The sequence below is a fragment of the Typopeltis vanoorti genome, chromosome 20 (assembly GCF_054136105.1).
Source record: "Typopeltis vanoorti isolate ZY-2024b chromosome 20, IOZ_Tvanoo_1.0, whole genome shotgun sequence".
NCBI classification, from domain to species: domain Eukaryota; kingdom Metazoa; phylum Arthropoda; class Arachnida; order Uropygi; family Thelyphonidae; genus Typopeltis; species Typopeltis vanoorti.
Genome location: NC_143568.1, coordinates 34,538,177 through 34,557,657, shown reverse-complemented (window position 1 = coordinate 34,557,657; position 19,481 = coordinate 34,538,177). Strand labels below are relative to the sequence as shown.

Here is a 19,481-nt window from a genome sequence, read left to right as displayed (position 1 = left end):
CTCCCTCTCTACCTCTAAACCTTGAACCTACCCTATCCCTCTAGCATTAAAACTGACTCCTCCAGGATGAAATACCTCAATGAAGTGTTCATTGAACAATTCTACTATGTCCTCTGTATCAGTCACTCTATTCCCATTTTTATTCCACAATATCATTCTTCCATAGTCATTTCTCCTCCTAGTGGCCACGTATCTAAAAATTCCCTACGATTTTCTTTGGATCTTAGGGTTAATCTTCTCTCATATTCCAGTTTCGTTTTCCTCACCATACTAGTCAGTCTTCTGGCCTGTGTCTTATACTCTTCATGCATCTTCTCCTGTCTCCTTATATCTCTTCCACAGCCTCTTTTTCACATGCAATTCCTGTTTAATATTGTTTGTCATCCACTTTACTCCAAATTGTGTCCTCTTGTTCAATCGTGGTATACAACTTACTATTGCTGCTAACAAATATTCTTTCAAATTTCCCACGCACTAATGATATCCCAGCCTTCCAATTCCTACCTCCATGAAACTTCCCCAAGTTGACGTCTTAGACTATTATAATCACTTGCCTTATAATTCCATATACGTTCCGGTCTCTTTGATATGCCTGCATGTCTATTCATTTTCCAAGTCAAAACCATATGGTCAATCTCTCCAACTGGTGGGAGAGATGTCAACTCAGTTATTATCAACTCTTCTGATGCTATAATCAAATCCAAAACTTTTGAACCTCTTGTTCCATCTGTTACATGTTGCCTAAGACATTTGTCCCTCAAGAATTCTAGAAATTCCATTACCCTATTGCTACATGCATCTTCCTCTCTCCAATTTATACTACTGAAGTTAAAATCTCCCATAACAATCATTCTTCTTGCACTTGCCAAACTCAACTGTCTAAACATTTCCTGGTCTCCACCCTGTATACTCCTGGGTCTGTAGCAACACCCCACTAAATATCCTGTCTTGCCCACCTCTACCTCATATCATATGCTTTCAAAATCATTAGTGTCACTGCCTTCCAAAGTCTCCACTCTTAGAGGACATAGGTCATCACTTATCATAAGCAGTACTCCACCACCACACTTTTCCTTCCTATCCTGCTGAAAAATGCTGTACCCAAATGGTGTACAGCATTTTATGGTGTTGCATCCATAAAAATGCTGTATTGCTGTAGTTTCAGACAAAGTGATCTCTCAATGTATGTGGCATATGGAAAAAGATATTAAAAAAAGCACTTAGCTAATGAAGCCAAAAACAATCCTAGGGAGTTCTTTTCATATGTAGCCAGCAAAAGAAAGAATGATTATGGAAGGATGACACTGATTGAAGAAAATGGTATAAAGACAGCTGTTGCAGAATGTGTGGTGGAGATACTTAATGAGCAGTTCATAAAGATCTTTCAATCTTGTGAATGTGACTTGGAGAGATTGAGAGCAGTTGATGATGGGGAGGAGAGACTGACTGTAAGTGAGCAAGAGGTGTTTGTTAACAGAGTAAAGAGTGTGGGACTTGATAATATATCACCACATATTCTGAAGGAATGTGATAGGGAGTTGACACCTGCCTTGACATTTTTAATACAAGTCTTGCACTTGGTCAAGTTCCTAAGGAGTGGAAGGAGGGCAAGATAGTGCCACTTCATAAAGGAGGTGATCGAACTCAAGCATCAACCTATAGGCCTATCTGTGTGTCAGGTGTTGTGGTTAAGTTGCTGGAGAAGCTTGTGAGAACTAGGATCCAGAGTTGGGTTGACAACAATGGTATTATCTTTGATGGAGAGCATGGATTTGCTAAAGGGAGGTCATGTTTTAGTAATCTACTTGCTTATTACAATAAAGTGACTGCTTCCTTGGACAGAGGAGAAGGATACACAGTAATATACTTGGATTTCACAAAGGCTTTTGATAGAGTACCTCATGATAAGTTGACAGTCAAACTAGAGCAGATGGGGTTGGATATTAGATTAGTGCATTGGATTGGAGACTGGCTATCTGATAGGTATCAACAAGTTGTGTACTGGGGAGCAATATCCAGGAAAAGGAAAGTCACTACTGGAGTGCCTCAGGGGTCTGTTTTAGTGCCATTACTGTTTAACTTGTATATTAATGATATGGGTGAAGATTTGGATGGAGATATTCAGTTGTTTGCAGATGATGCAAAGTTTGGACGAACCATAGAATAGTGAAGATGTTGTGGCCTTGCAAGAAGACTTGAATAAATTGAGTGATTGAGCACAGAAATGGGGATGCGAGTTCAATGTTGCAAAAGGTAAGGTTTTAAAATTTGGAAAACAAAGATGGGATGCAGAATTTATTGTTGGAGGTAGAGGAAATAAGAGATCTGGGGGTGATAGTGGATAAGGATCTAAAATTTAGGGGACACATCGCCAAAATTGTGAAGAAAACACAAAGGCTTCTGGGAATAATGCGGAGAACACCGACGTGTAGAAGTAGGGAGATTCTTTTTCCGTTGTATAAGGCTATGATTAGGCCACACATGGACTATTGTGCCCAGATTTGGTCACCAGGTTTTCAGAAGGATGAAGAGATGTTGGAAAGGATTCAAAGGCAACTGACTAAGGTAGTTTCTGACCTCTGGAATGTTGAGTATGAGGAAAGATTGAGAAGATGTAATTTGCAGAGTCTGGTGGAGAGAAGGAAGAGGGGAGATATGATATAGACCTACAAGTTGGTAAGGGGTTATTATAGGATCAATGGTGGAGAAGTTCTACAGAGAATAGTGGGAGATCAGGGGAGAACCAGAGGTCATCCCTGGAAACTGTATAAAGAGGGTGTGAGAAGCAGGTTTTTTTGTGCAGAGTTGTGAATGATTGGAATGCCTCGCCTGAGAATGTGGTGTCTGCAAAGAGTTTTTGAGTGTGTTTAAGACATGGTATGATGAGATGTGTGATAAAGGGAGACCTCCCAGATGAGTCTTTGACTCCATGAGGTCTTGGGGTAATAATTATAATAATAATAAAAAGGTTTGTGCATGATTTTGGAAGTTTTGAAAAAAAAAAATGGGCCTAGCAAACAATTTGAATCACTAAATGAATGATGACGACATAGTTCAGCTCATAGAAAGTACCACTGAAGAGTTGACCAATCAATAATTGGTCGAACTGGAGGAACAACATGTTGCAAAAGAGGAAGAACAAGAAAAGGAAAAGGAAAAATAGAAACAAGGAGAGCTAGTTAAACAATTCACAGTGAAGGGTCTTGCAGAAATGTTCTCTTCAGTTAGCGAAGTTCTCAAAATGGTTGAAGACCTGGCCCAATGTTGAACACTACTTATTAGTAGAAAGAAAAGTATATGATGCGTTTGCTTGCTATAAAAAAAATTTGTGATGAAAAGAAGAAGAGGAATAAGCAAAACACAGTGGACATTTTCATAAGAAAAACAAAGGTTACACCAGAAGAGCCACAGTCTGGTCCTTCACTTAGAGAAGGTAATGAAGATGTGATTGTGGAGGAAGATTTGAGTAATTATTCTCCTGTTTTATAGTGGAGTACAGTTTTATAATAAGGTTTAAAAATTAAAATAACAGTGTACTTATTATTAAGTCCCTAAACCCTATAACTCTGTTGATTTAATGTATTGACTTAAGTCCGAACAGACTTATGTCCTGCCGGACGGAACCAAACCCCGACGTAAGTGGAGGGATAACTGTAGTTTGTAATCTACACTGGTGTCCAAAACCTACAGGTGAACACTATTTCTTAAGATTACAACCACAAATTCAGACAAATCTGCTTATGGCAATTTGTATAACTGATGATTTCAAGTATAAAGGAGGTACACATTCAAATCTTTGAATGTGTGCAAAGGGCTGGACTAAATGAATTGGGTTTCAAGGAAGCTCTTTTCATGAAGGAATAAAGTTGCAAATTTGGATGTCTCAAAGAGTTCATCTGGATGATTTCACAGTGAAAGAGTTATTGGAAAGCTTGAGGAAGGCCTCAGAATTACTGATATTGCTCGAGAGTTTGGAATCTATAGCATTGTATCCAGAATCTGGGCAGCATTTCAAACCAATGGAACGTGTTCCAGACGTTTGCTAAGAAGTTGCTCTCACTCTATCCTGGAGAATGAAGACAAATTTTTGGTTATAACAGTAAAACATAAGCAACAAAACACTGCAGGTCAACTTAAAAGTAGGTTCCATGCAAGCACAGGTACGTGGATATCTCAACAAACTGTGGCAAGATGTTTGCGTCAAGTAGGACTATATGCCCGAAGGCATATAGTCCCACTTGTAGTAGTTTGTCCTTTTATCTACAGCTCATCACAGAGCACGATTTTAGTGGTGCTGTATCCATAAAAATTGCACAGGATGCCACTGGGCTAATGTACTCTTTACAGATGAGAGCTGTTTTAATCTTTCCTCAAATTCTAGATGACACTTGATCTGGGTGTGAAAGTGGTACTGCTTACCATCACGAAAATGTTCTTTAAAGGGATAGATACCACAGTGCTAGGGTCATGGTTGGGAAAGGCATTATACTTGGACACATTGAGCTAAAACTGCTAGAAAAAGGGACTATGACTGGTGAACGATATTGCAACAAAGTTCTTCAACATCATTTTCACTTGTTCTGTGGTGCTGTAGGTGAAGAATTCATTTTTTATGGATGGCAATGCCATACCACATCATAAACGAACAGTGGAGATACTTCTGGAGACTGAAGATATTAATCAAATTGAGTGGCCAGCATGCTCCCCGATCTCAACTCCATATAACACATTTTGATGCAATAAGGAGACTCACTGCTACTCAAAATTCCCCTCCAGAAAACAAACATTGCCTTATCCTTGCTTTGAAGGAGGAGTGGGCTAGTTTGCCTCAAGAACTCCTGAATCACTTGGTACTAAGCATGGTACAATGTTGTGCAAGCTGCATCACAGTTCAGGGTGGACATATTCCATACTGAAATGTGTCTCTGCATAGTGTTCAGTAAGCACTGTACATTAATTCCATAGCTACATCCTTAGGAAATATGTAACTTTTGCCAAAAATGTATTGCAATTTAATTTGTACAAAATTTATAACACATTTTCTTATGTAATTAATTTATTAATATGCTGGCAATAAATTATGTCCACATTTAGCAATAGTCATGAAAATCTTTTTGTATACAAATAAAAATGTAGTTCATCCTTAGCTTTTGGATGGCAGTGTATCCCAAAATGCATAATTTGACACTTTTCCCACATTAAACTGGCACCATTATCTTTTTCCCCCATACCGGCAGTATATTTGAATCATCATGTAAGTAAGCTCTCTAACATTATCTTGATTAACTGTTATTTCCCAATATGTGTGATCAACAAACAACTTAATATTTCCCTTCAAATAATTTCATATATCGTTTATATATAAATTAAACCATACTGGCTAAGTACAGAATCTTGCAGCACACTACTAGTCATCTGATTTCTCCTGCATTCTGCCCCTCCATATACTACTTTTTGCTATCAAACATCGTCACATCCATATCACCAGTTTCAGATCCATCTTCATTTGTTCCAGGCTGTGTAACAGTTCCACATGTATCTTGCCAGATGCCTTTGCAAAATCTAACAGTATTATATGTAGCCATTCCAGTGGTGAGCTATAAGGGGCTTGCGCAAGCCCTTTGTTAAATTTTTCTCAAATTTGCAAGCCCCTTGTTCTTCTTGTTTACTTTTTTTATTTTTTCAAAAACAAAATTTTTTTTTAAACATATTAAGTGACAAACTCTTATGGTAACATAACAAAAATTAGTCTATTTGGCAGTGTATAGATTATTTGGAGTTATTGTTTCAACTCCTCTATAACGAATGCACCCAAGTGAAAATAAAATAAGCGCATGCGCTATCTTTACCCTTCTTAGCCAATTGTATGGTGAAACCAGTAGCCAATCAAATGTTTTCTAAAAGATTAGATTCTTATTATATTTTGATAGTTAAAAAATGTTTTTCTTGTGTAAGATAAATTAACAAAGTTGATTGTGTGCAAATATTTCATGTGTAGATCATGAAATATTTGTTTAAAAATGATATCCTTTAGAGGTTGATTGTCCTTTCATACTTTTTGATTGGAATTTGTAAATAAACTATATTAATAAAAGTTTTTGTGTGAAATATGGCTTTTTTTCTCTCTATCTTTTTTTTTTTTTTTTTTTTTTGCTCAACAGATGCACGAGCTCTTTGTTAAAATTTCCATAGCTCACCACTGAGCCATTCCCTTTATCCAACTCAGCCATCATTGTACTGTAAAAATCATACTAAATTACAAAAGGCATGCCTCTCACAAAGCCATCTTGCACTCCCCCTCCCCCAACAGAGTATATTGTTATGTATGCATTCCTGAATTCTCACTTTGACTACCTTTTCTAATACTATAAATTAACAATGCCAAGAAATTATATTCTTGGTTTAAACCTTTATCCAAGTGTAAGCAAACAAAGTTTGCCTGTGAAGTAACTTCATGATTGGGCAACTCATATATAGAGGCTAATGACTTCACATTACTTGCCTTAGTATCCCATAATGCAAAGCACATCCTTACAGACATGTATAATGCTATGCATTATGGGAAGGGTCACTACCCAGACCAGTTTCGACCTTTGAGGTCTCATAAATGGGACCCAGAAGTGATACCAAGGTTGAAGTAATGCAGAAGTCATATTTCCACATACAAGTAGCCAAAAGGTGTCACATCTTGTTATTAAAATACTCAGGATTAGAGACAGATGGCAGCAGAATAACATTTGCAAAGGATATAGTGGAATTATTTAATTAGCACTTTATCAGTGTATGTCATAATGGAGTAAATGATGCAATGCAATATATAGAAAGGGAGGCAAGTATTGAGAGAATTAGAAGTGAAAGAATCTAAGGTATATCAGGTTTTATTTATTTATTCAGTATTTGGCTAAGAAGAATACATGCATATGCTACCACATACACACACACACAAAAAAAAAAGCCCCCCCCAAAAAAAGGATATACAAGACAATAAAATGTATAAAAGAATACAATAGCATGAAGTGACACTGTAGTCATATATAAATATACAAATAAGCATAAAATTAAAATTGAATGTCTGAGTTTGACAGCCAATCAACAGCATCTATAGAAACTGTTATAAAGTCAGTTACAGGTTCCATATAGGCTCTGTGAGGACAGTCAGACATGATATGTTGTATAGTTTGGTTATCCTCACCACAGTCAAAAGATGAGCTTGGTCTTATCCCCCAAGTAAACAAGGAAGCTCTGCACCTAGCATGGTTGGTGCGAACCCTATTTAGGGAGGTCTATATTTTTTGAGGTGGGTCGAACCCTGATGGAGGGCTGTTTATGTTAAAGACAGTCTACCAGATGACTGGGGCTTAATCAGTCCATTTTATGTGCCATGCTGTTGCTGCATCATAGCCCTCATGACAACTCGTTGTGCTGTTATAATAGGCAGGTGTTCTTGATGTAAAGCTGTTAATACAGTGTGTAGGAAGTTGTACGACAGAAGTGTCTCAAAAAAAGGAGGGTAATCAGTGGAATGCCCAGGGTTCTGTTCTTGGGCCCCTGCTGTTTAACTGATTTGTAAATGATATATCATGTGGACTGACTGCAGATCATTAGTTGTTTGCTGATGATGCCAAGTTGGGAAGAATTATAGGTAGCACTGCTGATGTTAAATCCATTCAAGAGGATTTGAATAGATTTTTGACTTGAACAAAGTAGTTGGGTTGTAGTTTTAATATTAATAAGTGCAAGGTGTTGCATTTTGGAGTGCAGAAATATAAGGCTGTGTACTATACTGACCATACTGTACTGCAGGAAGTGGATGAGATTTCAGAGTGATGGTTGACAGCAGACTGAAGTTTAGAGAATATACTGCAAGTATTGAAAAGACTGTACATTGCTATGATAAGAAGTAATCTAACATGTAGGAATAAGAAAGTAGTTGTGCCACTGTATTAAGCACTGGTCAGACCACACCTGGACTACTGTGCTTAAAATTTTTTACCTGGTTTTCAGTGTGATACAGAATCATTGGAGAGGATCCAGAGATAAGTGACTAAGACAATATCAAGACTTTGGAATGCTGTGTTGGCTATGGAGAGAGGTTGAAGAAATGTGGATTGTAGAGTTTGGTGGATAGGAGGAAAAGAAGTGATAAAGGATTTTATCGGATGAATCAAGATGGGATTACAAAAAGAGTAGAAGGGAAGACCATCCCTGGAAGTTAGATAAGTGATGAAGAGGGGAATGAGGAGTAGATTTTTTTTTTTTTATATGGAGAACTGTCAGTAAATGGAATGCATTACTAGAATGTGTTGTTAATGAAAGGAGTGTTAAGGATTTTAAGATTTTGTATGATAAACATGTCAGTTGAATGAACCTCCCAGGATGAGTCTGCTGACTCCATGGAGGGTGTAATAATAATAGGTCTACCACAAACTCCACACTATTCCTTCTGCACAACCTACCTAATGATTCATTTGCAATCATTGCCCTCCTAAACTTGTCTGTATCATAGCAACACAGTAAACTTGAAATCTCTGTCTCTTCTTATAACTATCTCTTTTTTTTTTTTTTTCATACAATATTTTTCACATTTCAAGTTATTAGTAACAGCAAAAACAATCAATTCAACTTTACCATTTTGCATCCTGACAGCTTCACATTAATATTAATTTTTCACTAGGGAAAAAAGATTTAGTCATGCTCACATCTCTTATCACAGAATCACCATAAAAAGTTCTCTCTTTACTCTCCTTCCTCATACTTAGTCATATGTTCCTGTTTTTTTAATATTTTTCTCATCCCAATATATATTAATATATTTGCATTTTCCCTTCCCAGCTATACTAGTCACTTGTGCAATATTTCGATCTCACGCTTTGCCCTGTGAAGGACATAAGAGCACTATTTCTTTCTTAAGGTCCTCTTCATTCTCTTAACTTTCTGCCACTGTAATTTCAACAATATCACCAACACTAACATTTTCTGAACTTCTGTCAACATTCTCTACACCAATGCATTTTACTCTCTCAAACTGGCACTTGCTTTCAAAATGGATCTCACATATTTGCTCAGTCTCCCAAAGCTTTCAGTTTCAAAATCTCACATATTCAACTTTCCAACAAAGAGGTCTTCTACTATGCATTGGCACCATAACAATTCTACTTTAATATGGTATATACAAGTTTTTCTTAAAATTTAAACACAGTCTATCACACAGTAATAAAAGACAGGGAACCACAACAAATTAACTGAACACCCAAATGGCCTCATGGATAAAATACATGCTTCATATCCATGTTATTTTAATAGTATTTAAATGTGATATTAACTTCAATGGATACTTCACATTCATGTACTTCAGATGTGTATACACGTCAAGTCCAGTTTGGTGGCGAATGAAAAATTTTGCTCAACTTCCAACACCACTCTAAACACGTTCTTTCATGAATTAATCTTGAACCCTATCACTCATTTATCTACCTTTTGGAATGGGCTGCAGGTGGATGGCTATGGAAGTATATTAGTTTTAGAGCTCTTCGGCTAGAAAAGATTTGAGTTCAATTCTCACTCTAAAGAGAAGTCTATATTTAGTTTTTTCAACTGAAGGTGAGTTAGCCAATCTTGTATGGGGGATATCAGGGATTTTTTCCTCTCATTCTAATGAAATCCTTGTTGACTATCCTGATAGAACTACAATAATACTTTAATTATCCAATCATGGTAAATATCCTAGTATGTCAAAATCCCTATTTCACTCTGCTGATTGAAACACTTGCTCTAACTAGATCAGTGAAGTAAATCATGTTGATCTAGTTCAGGGCAAGTGTTTGGATTAGTGAAGTGAAATAGAAAAGCAGAAATTAGAGGAATTTCATAAAAGTGTTGACCAGGTGGCCGAGTGGTTAAGACGATGGACTGTTAATCCATTGGAGTTTCAACGCGTGGGTTCGAATCTCATCTTCATCGTATAGTTGTTTTTTGGCCTAGTTGGCAGAGTGGTTAGCGTATCCGCTCTCCAGCCAAAAGGCTGTGGGTTCGAATTCTGCCATGGGCATGGATGTTGTGATTGTCTGTCTTAACAAAGTAGTGGTGGTAGTCAGCTGTAGATGGCATTGGTGTTAGCTGATGAAGGTTGGTGGAGTAGTGAGACTAAGAGCTGTAGAGTAGATGCCCTCCCTCGATGAGTCTTTGGACTCCCTAGAGGTGTGATGTAATAATAATAATAATAATAATAAAAGGAAGTTGAGAAGATTGCAGTCTGAATTAGAGTAGGGTAGGTGGATAGGAATATGCTCATACAGTGGCAGTTCACACTGCTACTGTGTGAGCATACCTACCCTGGTTAAAGAAAATACCAAATAGACCTCTTAGTGATAGATGAATTTCATTGCCCAATGAAACACCACTGCCTTGCTTATAGGAGGTTGAAAATGGCTATTGCCTTGTTTCACCTTTGGAGTAAAGTCTCTGTTTTGCTCTCTCTCTTTTCTCACATGCACTTTCATGGGCATGCACTGTAAGAAGAGAGCCAAGCACTTGCTCAATACAAAGATAAAGCAGTCAAGTTACACTACTATGAGGGTTTGAAAGTTTGGAGAGTTTGAATAAATGGCAATACAAGTTTGAAACTCATATTGCAGTCTATTTCCAATAGACGGCATTAAGTCATTCATTCATACCAGTTCATACCAGTGTCAGCAAGTATCATCTTTTTCATGACACCTGGCAAAATTTTAGCCACATGCAACGTGTAGTTCTCGTTTGGCAAACATTTAAAATGACTGTTTGCATTTTTCATAAAAATGGAAAACAAAAACGAGTTTTGTGCAGTGATAAAACACTTTTATTTGAAGAAGTGGATGGCCATGTACATCAAAGCCAAGTTAGATGCAGTTCATGGGGACTCTGCACCAACATTAAAGACTATTTATTTTTGTATAAATGAGTTTAAACATGGTCATAAGTCCATCGAGGATGAAGCGCACTCCGGACACCCGACTGATGTCACTACGAAGGAAATTATTGACAAAATCCATTGTATACTTATGGAAGACCGCCAAGTGAAAGTGCGTGAGATCGCTGAGATTGTAGGCATCTCAACTGAATGGGTGCATAATATTCTGCACGAAAAATTGCACATGAAAAAGCTGTGTGCCCAATGGGTGCCACGAATGTTGACTGTCGATCAAAAACTCATGTGAAAAGATTTTTCAACACCGTGTTTGGCGATGTTTAATCTCAATTCACAGGATTTTTTGTGTCGATTCATGACTGTAGACGAAACTTGGATCCACCACTACACACCTGAGTCCAACCAGCAGTTAAAACAGTGGATAATACCCAGTGAAAGAGCACCAAAAACCATTTTGTCAGCTGGGAAGGTGATGGCCACTGTTTTTTGGGATTCCCAAGGAATTATCATAATAGACTATTTGAAAAAGGGTAAGCCAATAACAGAAGTATTATGCATCATTGTTGGACTGTTTAAAAGAAGAACTGAAGACAAAATGGCCAAGATTGGTGCAGAAAAAAGTGCTCTTTCATCAAGACAATGCACCGTCCCACACATCGGCCGTCGCAATAGCAAAATTGCACAAACTGAGGTTCGAATTTGTTCCACATCCACAGTATTCTCTGGACTTGGCCTGTGTGACTGCTTGTTCCCAAACTTAAAAATTTGGCTTGGTGGGAAAATATTTTCTTTGAACGAGGATGTCATCAAGGCTGTCAATGACTATTTTGCACAATTTGACAAATCCTACTCTTTAGATGGGATGAAAAAATTGGAAACTCGCTGAACCAAATCCATTGAGACGCAAACCATCCTTCTTGTATAAGTTCTTTCACCCGTCAAACTCTCTCTATACATCCACAAACTCCACACTCCTCTTGCATAACCTACACATTGAGTTTTTTGCTATTATGGCCCCCTTTCTCAGCTGTACTCTGTCATACCACAGCAACAGACTCGCTATCTTAATTCTCTCTCTTTTCTTTTGCTACTTTCAGTAATTCTTTCACATCCTCTCTCATGCCATACTCTACTCCTTTTAAATCATTCATTCAAGCCACTGCAATTATTTCTTTCACCCTACCCTTCTGTGCTGCAAGAAAGTCAGTAGTGCATGAGCAGTGGTTAGGGATTTTTGAGAGAGGCTGTATTGAACTGCAGCAATAGTCAGAAGGATTAAAAGGATGAGGCAGGAGCTGAGGAAAAAAAACATTGTGGAGGGAATATAAACAAAAAGGTGATCAGCATTCTCATGAGCAAAAAGAATGATTGGCATGGTAAAGAAGGTTAAATAATAAGATTGAAAGAAAATTACCCAAGCAGGCCAAAGTAACTCCAAAAGAGTTTTTTCACTATGCAGCAAATAATAGAAAGAATGATTATTGAAGGATAACTTCATGCAGTACTGATAAGCCGGCTTGGTTGGCCAAGTAGTTAGTGTATCCTCTCTCCAGCCAAAAGGATGCAGGTTCGAATCCCGCCGTGGGCATGGATGTTTGCGATTGTCTGTGAAAATAATAATGGTGATGGTGGACAGTAGATGGCGTTGGTGTAGATGAGGCGATTTGTAGATGAGGCTGAGTGGCGGAGATGGAGAGTTGTATAGTAGGTGCCCTCCCTTGATGAGTCTTAGGATTCCCTGGAGGTGTCAAATAATAATAATAATAATAATAATAATAATAAATAAAATAAGAACATGACAGAAGCAGAAGAAGAAATAGCTAGGCTACTAAGCGATCACTTCACAAGGGAGAGGAGTTGTATCATTCAGGTGGAGACTCGCAGCTACTGATGCGAGAGGTTGATGTGAAAATAGATGTAGATGAACTGCAGGTCTCACCATACTGAAAAATTTCAACATTTTATCTATGTTGTGATGTTGAAATTTCAACATCACAACATAGACGTTGTGGCCTTACAAGAAGACTTGAATAGATTGAGTGAATGAGCATGAGGGGAATGCCAATTCAATATTGCAAAATGTAAGGTTTTAAAATTTGGAAAACAAAGATGGGATGTAGAATTTACACTTCATGGGGATATATTGTTGGAGATGGAGGAAATAAGAGATCGTGGGGTGATGGTGGATAAGGATTGAAAATTTAGAGGACACATTGCCAAAATTGTGAGGCCAACACAACAAATTCTGGGAATGATACAGAGGACACTGATTTGTAGAAGTAAGGAGATTCTTGTTCCATTGCATAAGACTGATTAGGGTGCACAGATTCGGTCATGGTTTTCAAAATGACAAAGAAGTTGGAAAGGATCTAGAGGCAATTGAATTGACTAAGATAGTTTCTGCTCTCTGGAATGTTGAATATGATGAATGGTTAAGAAGATGCAATTTACAGAGTCTAGTGGATAGGAGGGAAGGGTGATGATAGAGACATACAAGTTGGTAATGGGTTCTTATAGGATCAATGGTGAAGAAGTTTTTCATAAAATGGTAGGATATCAGGGGAGAACAAGAAGTCATCCCAAAGTTGTATAAGGAGGGTGTGAACAAGGGGGTGAGAAGCAGGTTTTTTGCATGTAGAGTTATGAATAATTGGAATGTGTTGCCTGAGAGTGTGATGTCTGCAAAGAAATTGCATGTTTTTAAGGCATGGCATGATGAGCAGTGTGTGTATGACAAAGAGACCTCCTAGATGAGTCTGACTCCATGGGATCTTAGAGTAATAATATTTAGCAAATTTATTCTGTAAATAACATTTACAACTGCCAACTTCAGTCTAAATCAGTTCTCTCCTTCATGTTTGTTATAAAATATGATATTTATAATAACTTAACATGAAAATAAAAGTAACTGTATTTTATTCACAAATAAAAATTCTTTAAATATGTTAATGTTTTGAAGGTTTTGAAATTTGGGATACACAGAGAGGATGCTTCATACTCACTTGGGGAAGTTATACTCTAAGAACTGGAGAAAGCAAGAAATCATGGAGTGATCGTAGATAGAAAATTGAAGTTCGCAGGACATATTGCAAAGGTTGTGAAGACATCTCAGAATTGTGATAAAATTTAGGAGGCCATTGACCACAAGATTAAAAGATGGTGATTCCATTGTAGAAAGCTTTGACAAGATATTGATTTCTGTGCTCAGATCTAGCCAGGATTTGAAGGAGATGAAGTAAAATTGGAGAGGGTATTATAAGATGAATGACAAAAATGATATCAGGCCTGTAGAATTTTTATAAGGACAGACTGAGGACATGCAGACTGGTTCAGCAGATAGAAAACAAATGGAGGATATGATGGAGACATTTAAACTGCTGTTTAAATGTCTAAACTTAAAGAGTTATCAGATTAACACTGGGGAGATTTTTTCATATGGTAGAATGAGGTAGAAGGAACAAGGAACCATCCTTGGAAGTGCAAAAGGGTTGGCTGATCAGACCACATCTCAGACAACTCAGGCTATGAGGCCAATGTGTTATTCTGTTAAGTGTGAATACATATTCTTAATGGGGTTTGCCAGCTTTGAGGGATGGAAAACCCAACTTTCAATAGGAAAACCTCATCACCTCCATAAGAGACTGGTTAACATACTTTCACTTGAAAATCTGATAGAAGTTCCTCACATCCTAGACAAGATTTGAACACAGGTCTTTTCAACCAAAGGGCATCACTGAAACCAAATGAGCTACAGAGAATCCTGAATAAAAGGATGGAATGCACTGCCTAAGAGGGAGACAAAAGTGCACCACTCCTTAAAGAGTGGTCGGATAGAATTTGTACTGACCTCCAAAAAGCATCAAATACTTAGAATTGCACATCAACTTGGTATAAAATTTGTTAAAGCCTCTGGTTTTGACCAAATCAGCGAAATTCTCAAAATAAAATAAGTAAAAATAAAAGCATCATTTTTGCATCATTCAAACCACAGAAATCTTCTGAATTGACAAAAGATATCTCATATCAAAAAATAAATAGAAAAACTGAATTCTTTTTCAGTTTGATACTTACAGTGTATTTAGTTTCTTAAGATTCTTGAAGGTATTTGTAGGAATTTCCTTGATTTTGTTGAAGCGAAGGTCTCTAAAGAAAATAAAAGAAAAATTGATTAAGATAAAAATATACATAATATATATTACTTGAAAGAATTATTATTATTACATGGAGCCTCCAAGAAACCGATTGTGGGAGGGAACACTACTCCACTACAACTCAATGCCTCCATTATTTAATCCTCCAACTACGTCACATACAACCATCAACATACAATGCCATCTACCACTCATGACCACTAGTAGTATTGCCTTAAATTCTATATTCTGATGGCTGATTTGTCTGTATATGGGATGAAAACCCCGAGTTTCTGGGAGGGAAAAAACCTTGCTATCTCATCATCAATTGAAAAAGCTCATATAAGGATTCCTCTTATCATGATGAGAATTTAATCCAGTTCTTTTCCAACTGAAGGACACAATGTATCACAGTTCTTCCAAATGCACTATGCAGGTGCATAAGAATGGCAGTTTTTGTTAAGTGCAAATGAAAAGCAATTAAATTGAAACCAATTAAGAAATTAAGTCTATTTCACATGGAATACAAGAGACAATACAAGATATAATACATAAAACTGATCATCTGTTTTATACAAATCCTATTCACAAAGAAATTATACAAACTCATGTGCCAAAGGTTTGATAATCTAGAAACCCCTGTGCTGGAGACTGAACATGAAACTTTTAAGTTACTTCAAGTCATCTAAAATAAGGAGGGTGATTACTCACTCACACAGGATAAAATTCAGCCAGCAAACTGGCTGGTATTCACAAACATTCATGTCACTGTGGGATTCAAACTTAAAACATTATTATCATCCCGGGCAACTTCAAGGAGTCAACAAACTCATCGAGGGAGGCCCTAACATCATGTCAAGAACAACTATTCGACATTCACACAGTATCTATCATATCTTGCCTTGAACTCATCCATGGTCATAGCACCCACAACAGACTCTGGCAGCTTTTTCCACTCATTCCCACTCTCCAAGTAAAAAACCTAGCTCTAACACCTTGTTAACCAAACAAGGGTGTTAGAGCTAGAAATTATATCTTGGTTTATTTAATCTTTACACAAAGATAAGCAAACAAAGCTTGCACATGAAGAATCTTCACAACTAGTCTGCTCGTATACAGAGGCAGTTGACCTCACAATGATCGTCTCGGATCTAGTACCACAAAACACTTCCTTTCAGACATGTATACCTGCTATTCATTATGGAAAAGGTCACCACTCAGACTCGTTTCAGATTTTATTGAAGTTTCATCATTGGTAAGCAAAGTGAAGTAAAAAAGGCTGTATATTAATTATTATTTTGGAGTCAGACTCATCATGGGAGGCACACTCAACCATCAACATGGCTATCATAATGAGCTTTCAAGTTATTTACACTACCTGTACTCACAATGCACTCAGGCAATGCAATGCACTCACTCACATCTTTATACAACTCCCAGGGATGGCCTCTTGTTCTTCCCATCTTAACATCCACTCTTTTTATAATTTCTTCTGTATTAATCTGATAGAATCCTTTAACTTGAAAATCTATCATATCTCCTCTTTTTCTTCCTATACACCAACCTCTGTAATCCACATTCTCTTAAACACTCTTCATAGTCGACACTTTATAGTCCTGATTTTACTTTGATTATTTCTCTTTGGATTCCCTCTAGTGTTTCAACATCACAATGAAAACTAGGTGGCCAACTCTGAGCACAATATTCCATTTGAGGTCTGACAAATGCCTTATATAGATGTCTCACAACCTCCTTATCCCTACATGTCAATTTACTCTTTATCATAGCAGTGTGCATTGTGTTCATAGCTTTGTAACACATGATGTGCCCTCAGAACTTCAGTCGATTGTCTACCATCACTCCAAGATCCCAAATCTCATCCACTTCTTGAAGTAGAGCCCCATCAATATAGTACATCATCTTATATCTCTGTATCCTAAAGCGTAACATTCTGCATTTATTGATATTAAAACTGCAACTCTCATTTGTCCAAGCTAAAAGTCTATTCAAATCTTTCTGTAGAGAATTAACATCAACACTACTCCTGATAATTCTACCTAACTTTGAATTATTGGTAAACATTTGAAGATCCCCGGTCAATCCACATGAAATACCACTAACAAATAAGTTAAAGAGTACAGGGCCCAAGAACAGAACCCTAGTCACACAACTCATCACCTTCCATTTTTGAGACATGGCTCCATCACACACAACTTGCTGGTATCATTTATTATTACCACCCCAAGACCTCATGGAGTCAAAGACTCATCTAGGAGGTCCTTTTATCACACACACAGCTCATCATACCGTGTTTTAAACACATTCAAACTCTTTGCAGACACCACATTCTCAGGCAAGGCATTCCAATCATTCACAACTCTGCATGAAAAAAACCTGCCTCTCACTCCCACCCTCTTTATACAGTTTCCAGGGATGACCTCTGGTTCTCCTCTGATCTCCCACTATTCTCTGTAAAACTTCTCCAGCATTGATCCTATAACAACCCCTTACCAACTTGTAGGTCTCTATCATATTACAACTTGTAGGTCTCTATTATGTGTTGGATAAGGGAGAATCAGTATATGATTCTCACTTAGTAAACACATTCATCACCTTATCATAAAACATAAGCAGATTGGAAAAACAAGGAGTGTCATTCACAAACCCAATGAGCATCATAAAGGATCTTATGTCAATTAACCCAATCCTGTATTCTAACTAATTTTTTCAACACTTTGATCACAACTGCAGATATACACACTGGTCTATAATTGAAAACTTCTATTCTCAAATCACAATTGTGTGGAGAGGTACTATTTTGCCTTCTTTGCACTCCTTAAGAACTTTCCCCACTGCAAGACTTTCGTTAAATAATTAGTACCATGGCATATCTAACTCTATTAAACATTCTTTAAAAATATGTGATGATATGGCATCCATCCCATTCAAGCTTATTATTATCATCTAACCCAAGAAACACTTTGAATACACCTGATTCTTTCACCTTTAATTCTTGCCTCCCTTCTACATGTTGCACAGCATCATTCTCACCACTATGATATACACTAATGAAGTGTTCATTAAATAATTCTACCATATCATTTGCTATGGTTACTCTGTTATTATAACTATTCACCAGTACCAACTTACCGTAATTTTTTTCCTTTTGCCTGCCACATAGCAGAAAAATTCCCTTGGATCAGCTTTGACCTGACTGGCCAATTTTCTCTCATATTCTACTTTTTTTTAACCATGCTTGTCCCATTTCTGACCTGCACTTTATAATCTTCATGCATCTATTCACTGCAAATTGTCTTGTACTTCCTCTTTTGGAACACTGCTTGCCTGATTTCACTGTTCAATCTCACTTCTATTTATTTGTGTATGATATTACATTATCATTTTCCATGCATTGTCAACATCTTTTCTACATAATTCATCAACCTAATACATAGTTGACTACAGAGCTTCTTATTATAATTGCTCTCCATCTCAATTCATTGCTTGGGCAATAAACTAATTACTTTCCCAATGACACTATTATCCTTCACTTCCCCCAACAACTTCTTGAAATCCCTTTCCACATTCTTGGTCTCGCTATTCAAGTCAATTAACCAAGCAAATAAGAAAAGAATGATTATTATGGGCGATTTTAATTATGGCAATATAGACTGGAATGATGAGATAGCAACTGGAAATAAAGAAAATGAGTGAGTTTTTGAATAATAACTACCTCAGACAGTATGTACAGAGGGCACACAAGGATTCAGGGTCTTGGATTTGGTCATCTCATCAGAGGATGTAATTATAAATGAGGTGTCAAATCACCCACTAATTGGTGAGAGTGACCATGAGGTGATTACCTTGGTATTTGCCAGAAGTGTGAGGACCTCTCTAAGAAAAGGGTATATGTAGAACTACAAGGTGGGGGGGGGGGTGATTATGAAGACATCAGGAGATATCTTGCAGGTGCAACAAGGAATGAGGAGTTAGCTGGAAAAGAGATCAATGCAGCTTGGGGGATTTTCAAAAACTATCTAGTAGATGCAATGTCTAAACGTATTCCAAGGGTGAGAAGGTTAAATAAGGTAGGTGTGAGATGGATGAATAAAGAGATTAAGCATGCGATACAGAGAAAGAGGGTATTATGGAGGCAGCATAAGAGAAGTGGAAATAAACAATTCCATGAGGTCTATAAAGACCAGGCAAGGAGGGCGACTTGGTTGGTGAGCATAGCTAAAGAGAGATATCAACAGCAGTTAGCTAATGAAGCCAAAAAGAATCCTAAGAAGTTCTTTTGATATGTAGCCAGCAAAAGAAAGAATGATTATGGAAGGATGATATTGATTGGAGAAAATGGTATAAAGACAGCTGTTGCAGAAGGTGTGGAGGAGATACTTAATGAGCAGTTCATAAAGGTCTTTCAATCTTGTGAATGTAACTTC

General features: G+C 37.3%; 1 protein-coding gene across 3 annotated transcripts in view; it reads right to left on the bottom strand.

The window, feature by feature from the left end:
* Window positions 1–19,481, bottom strand: part of Pxn (Peroxidasin) — a 479,183-nt gene that overhangs the window by 366,520 nt on the left and 93,182 nt on the right. For all 3 annotated transcript variants that reach the window (XR_016550040.1, XM_090409901.1, XM_090409902.1), the window contains exon 2: window positions 14,978–15,049. Coding sequence is in view for 2 of the 3 variants with exons in the window: in XM_090409901.1 (XP_090266027.1) it covers window positions 14,978–15,049 (72 nt within the window). In the remaining variant the exon portion in view is untranslated. The remainder of the gene's footprint in view (window positions 1–14,977; window positions 15,050–19,481) is intronic.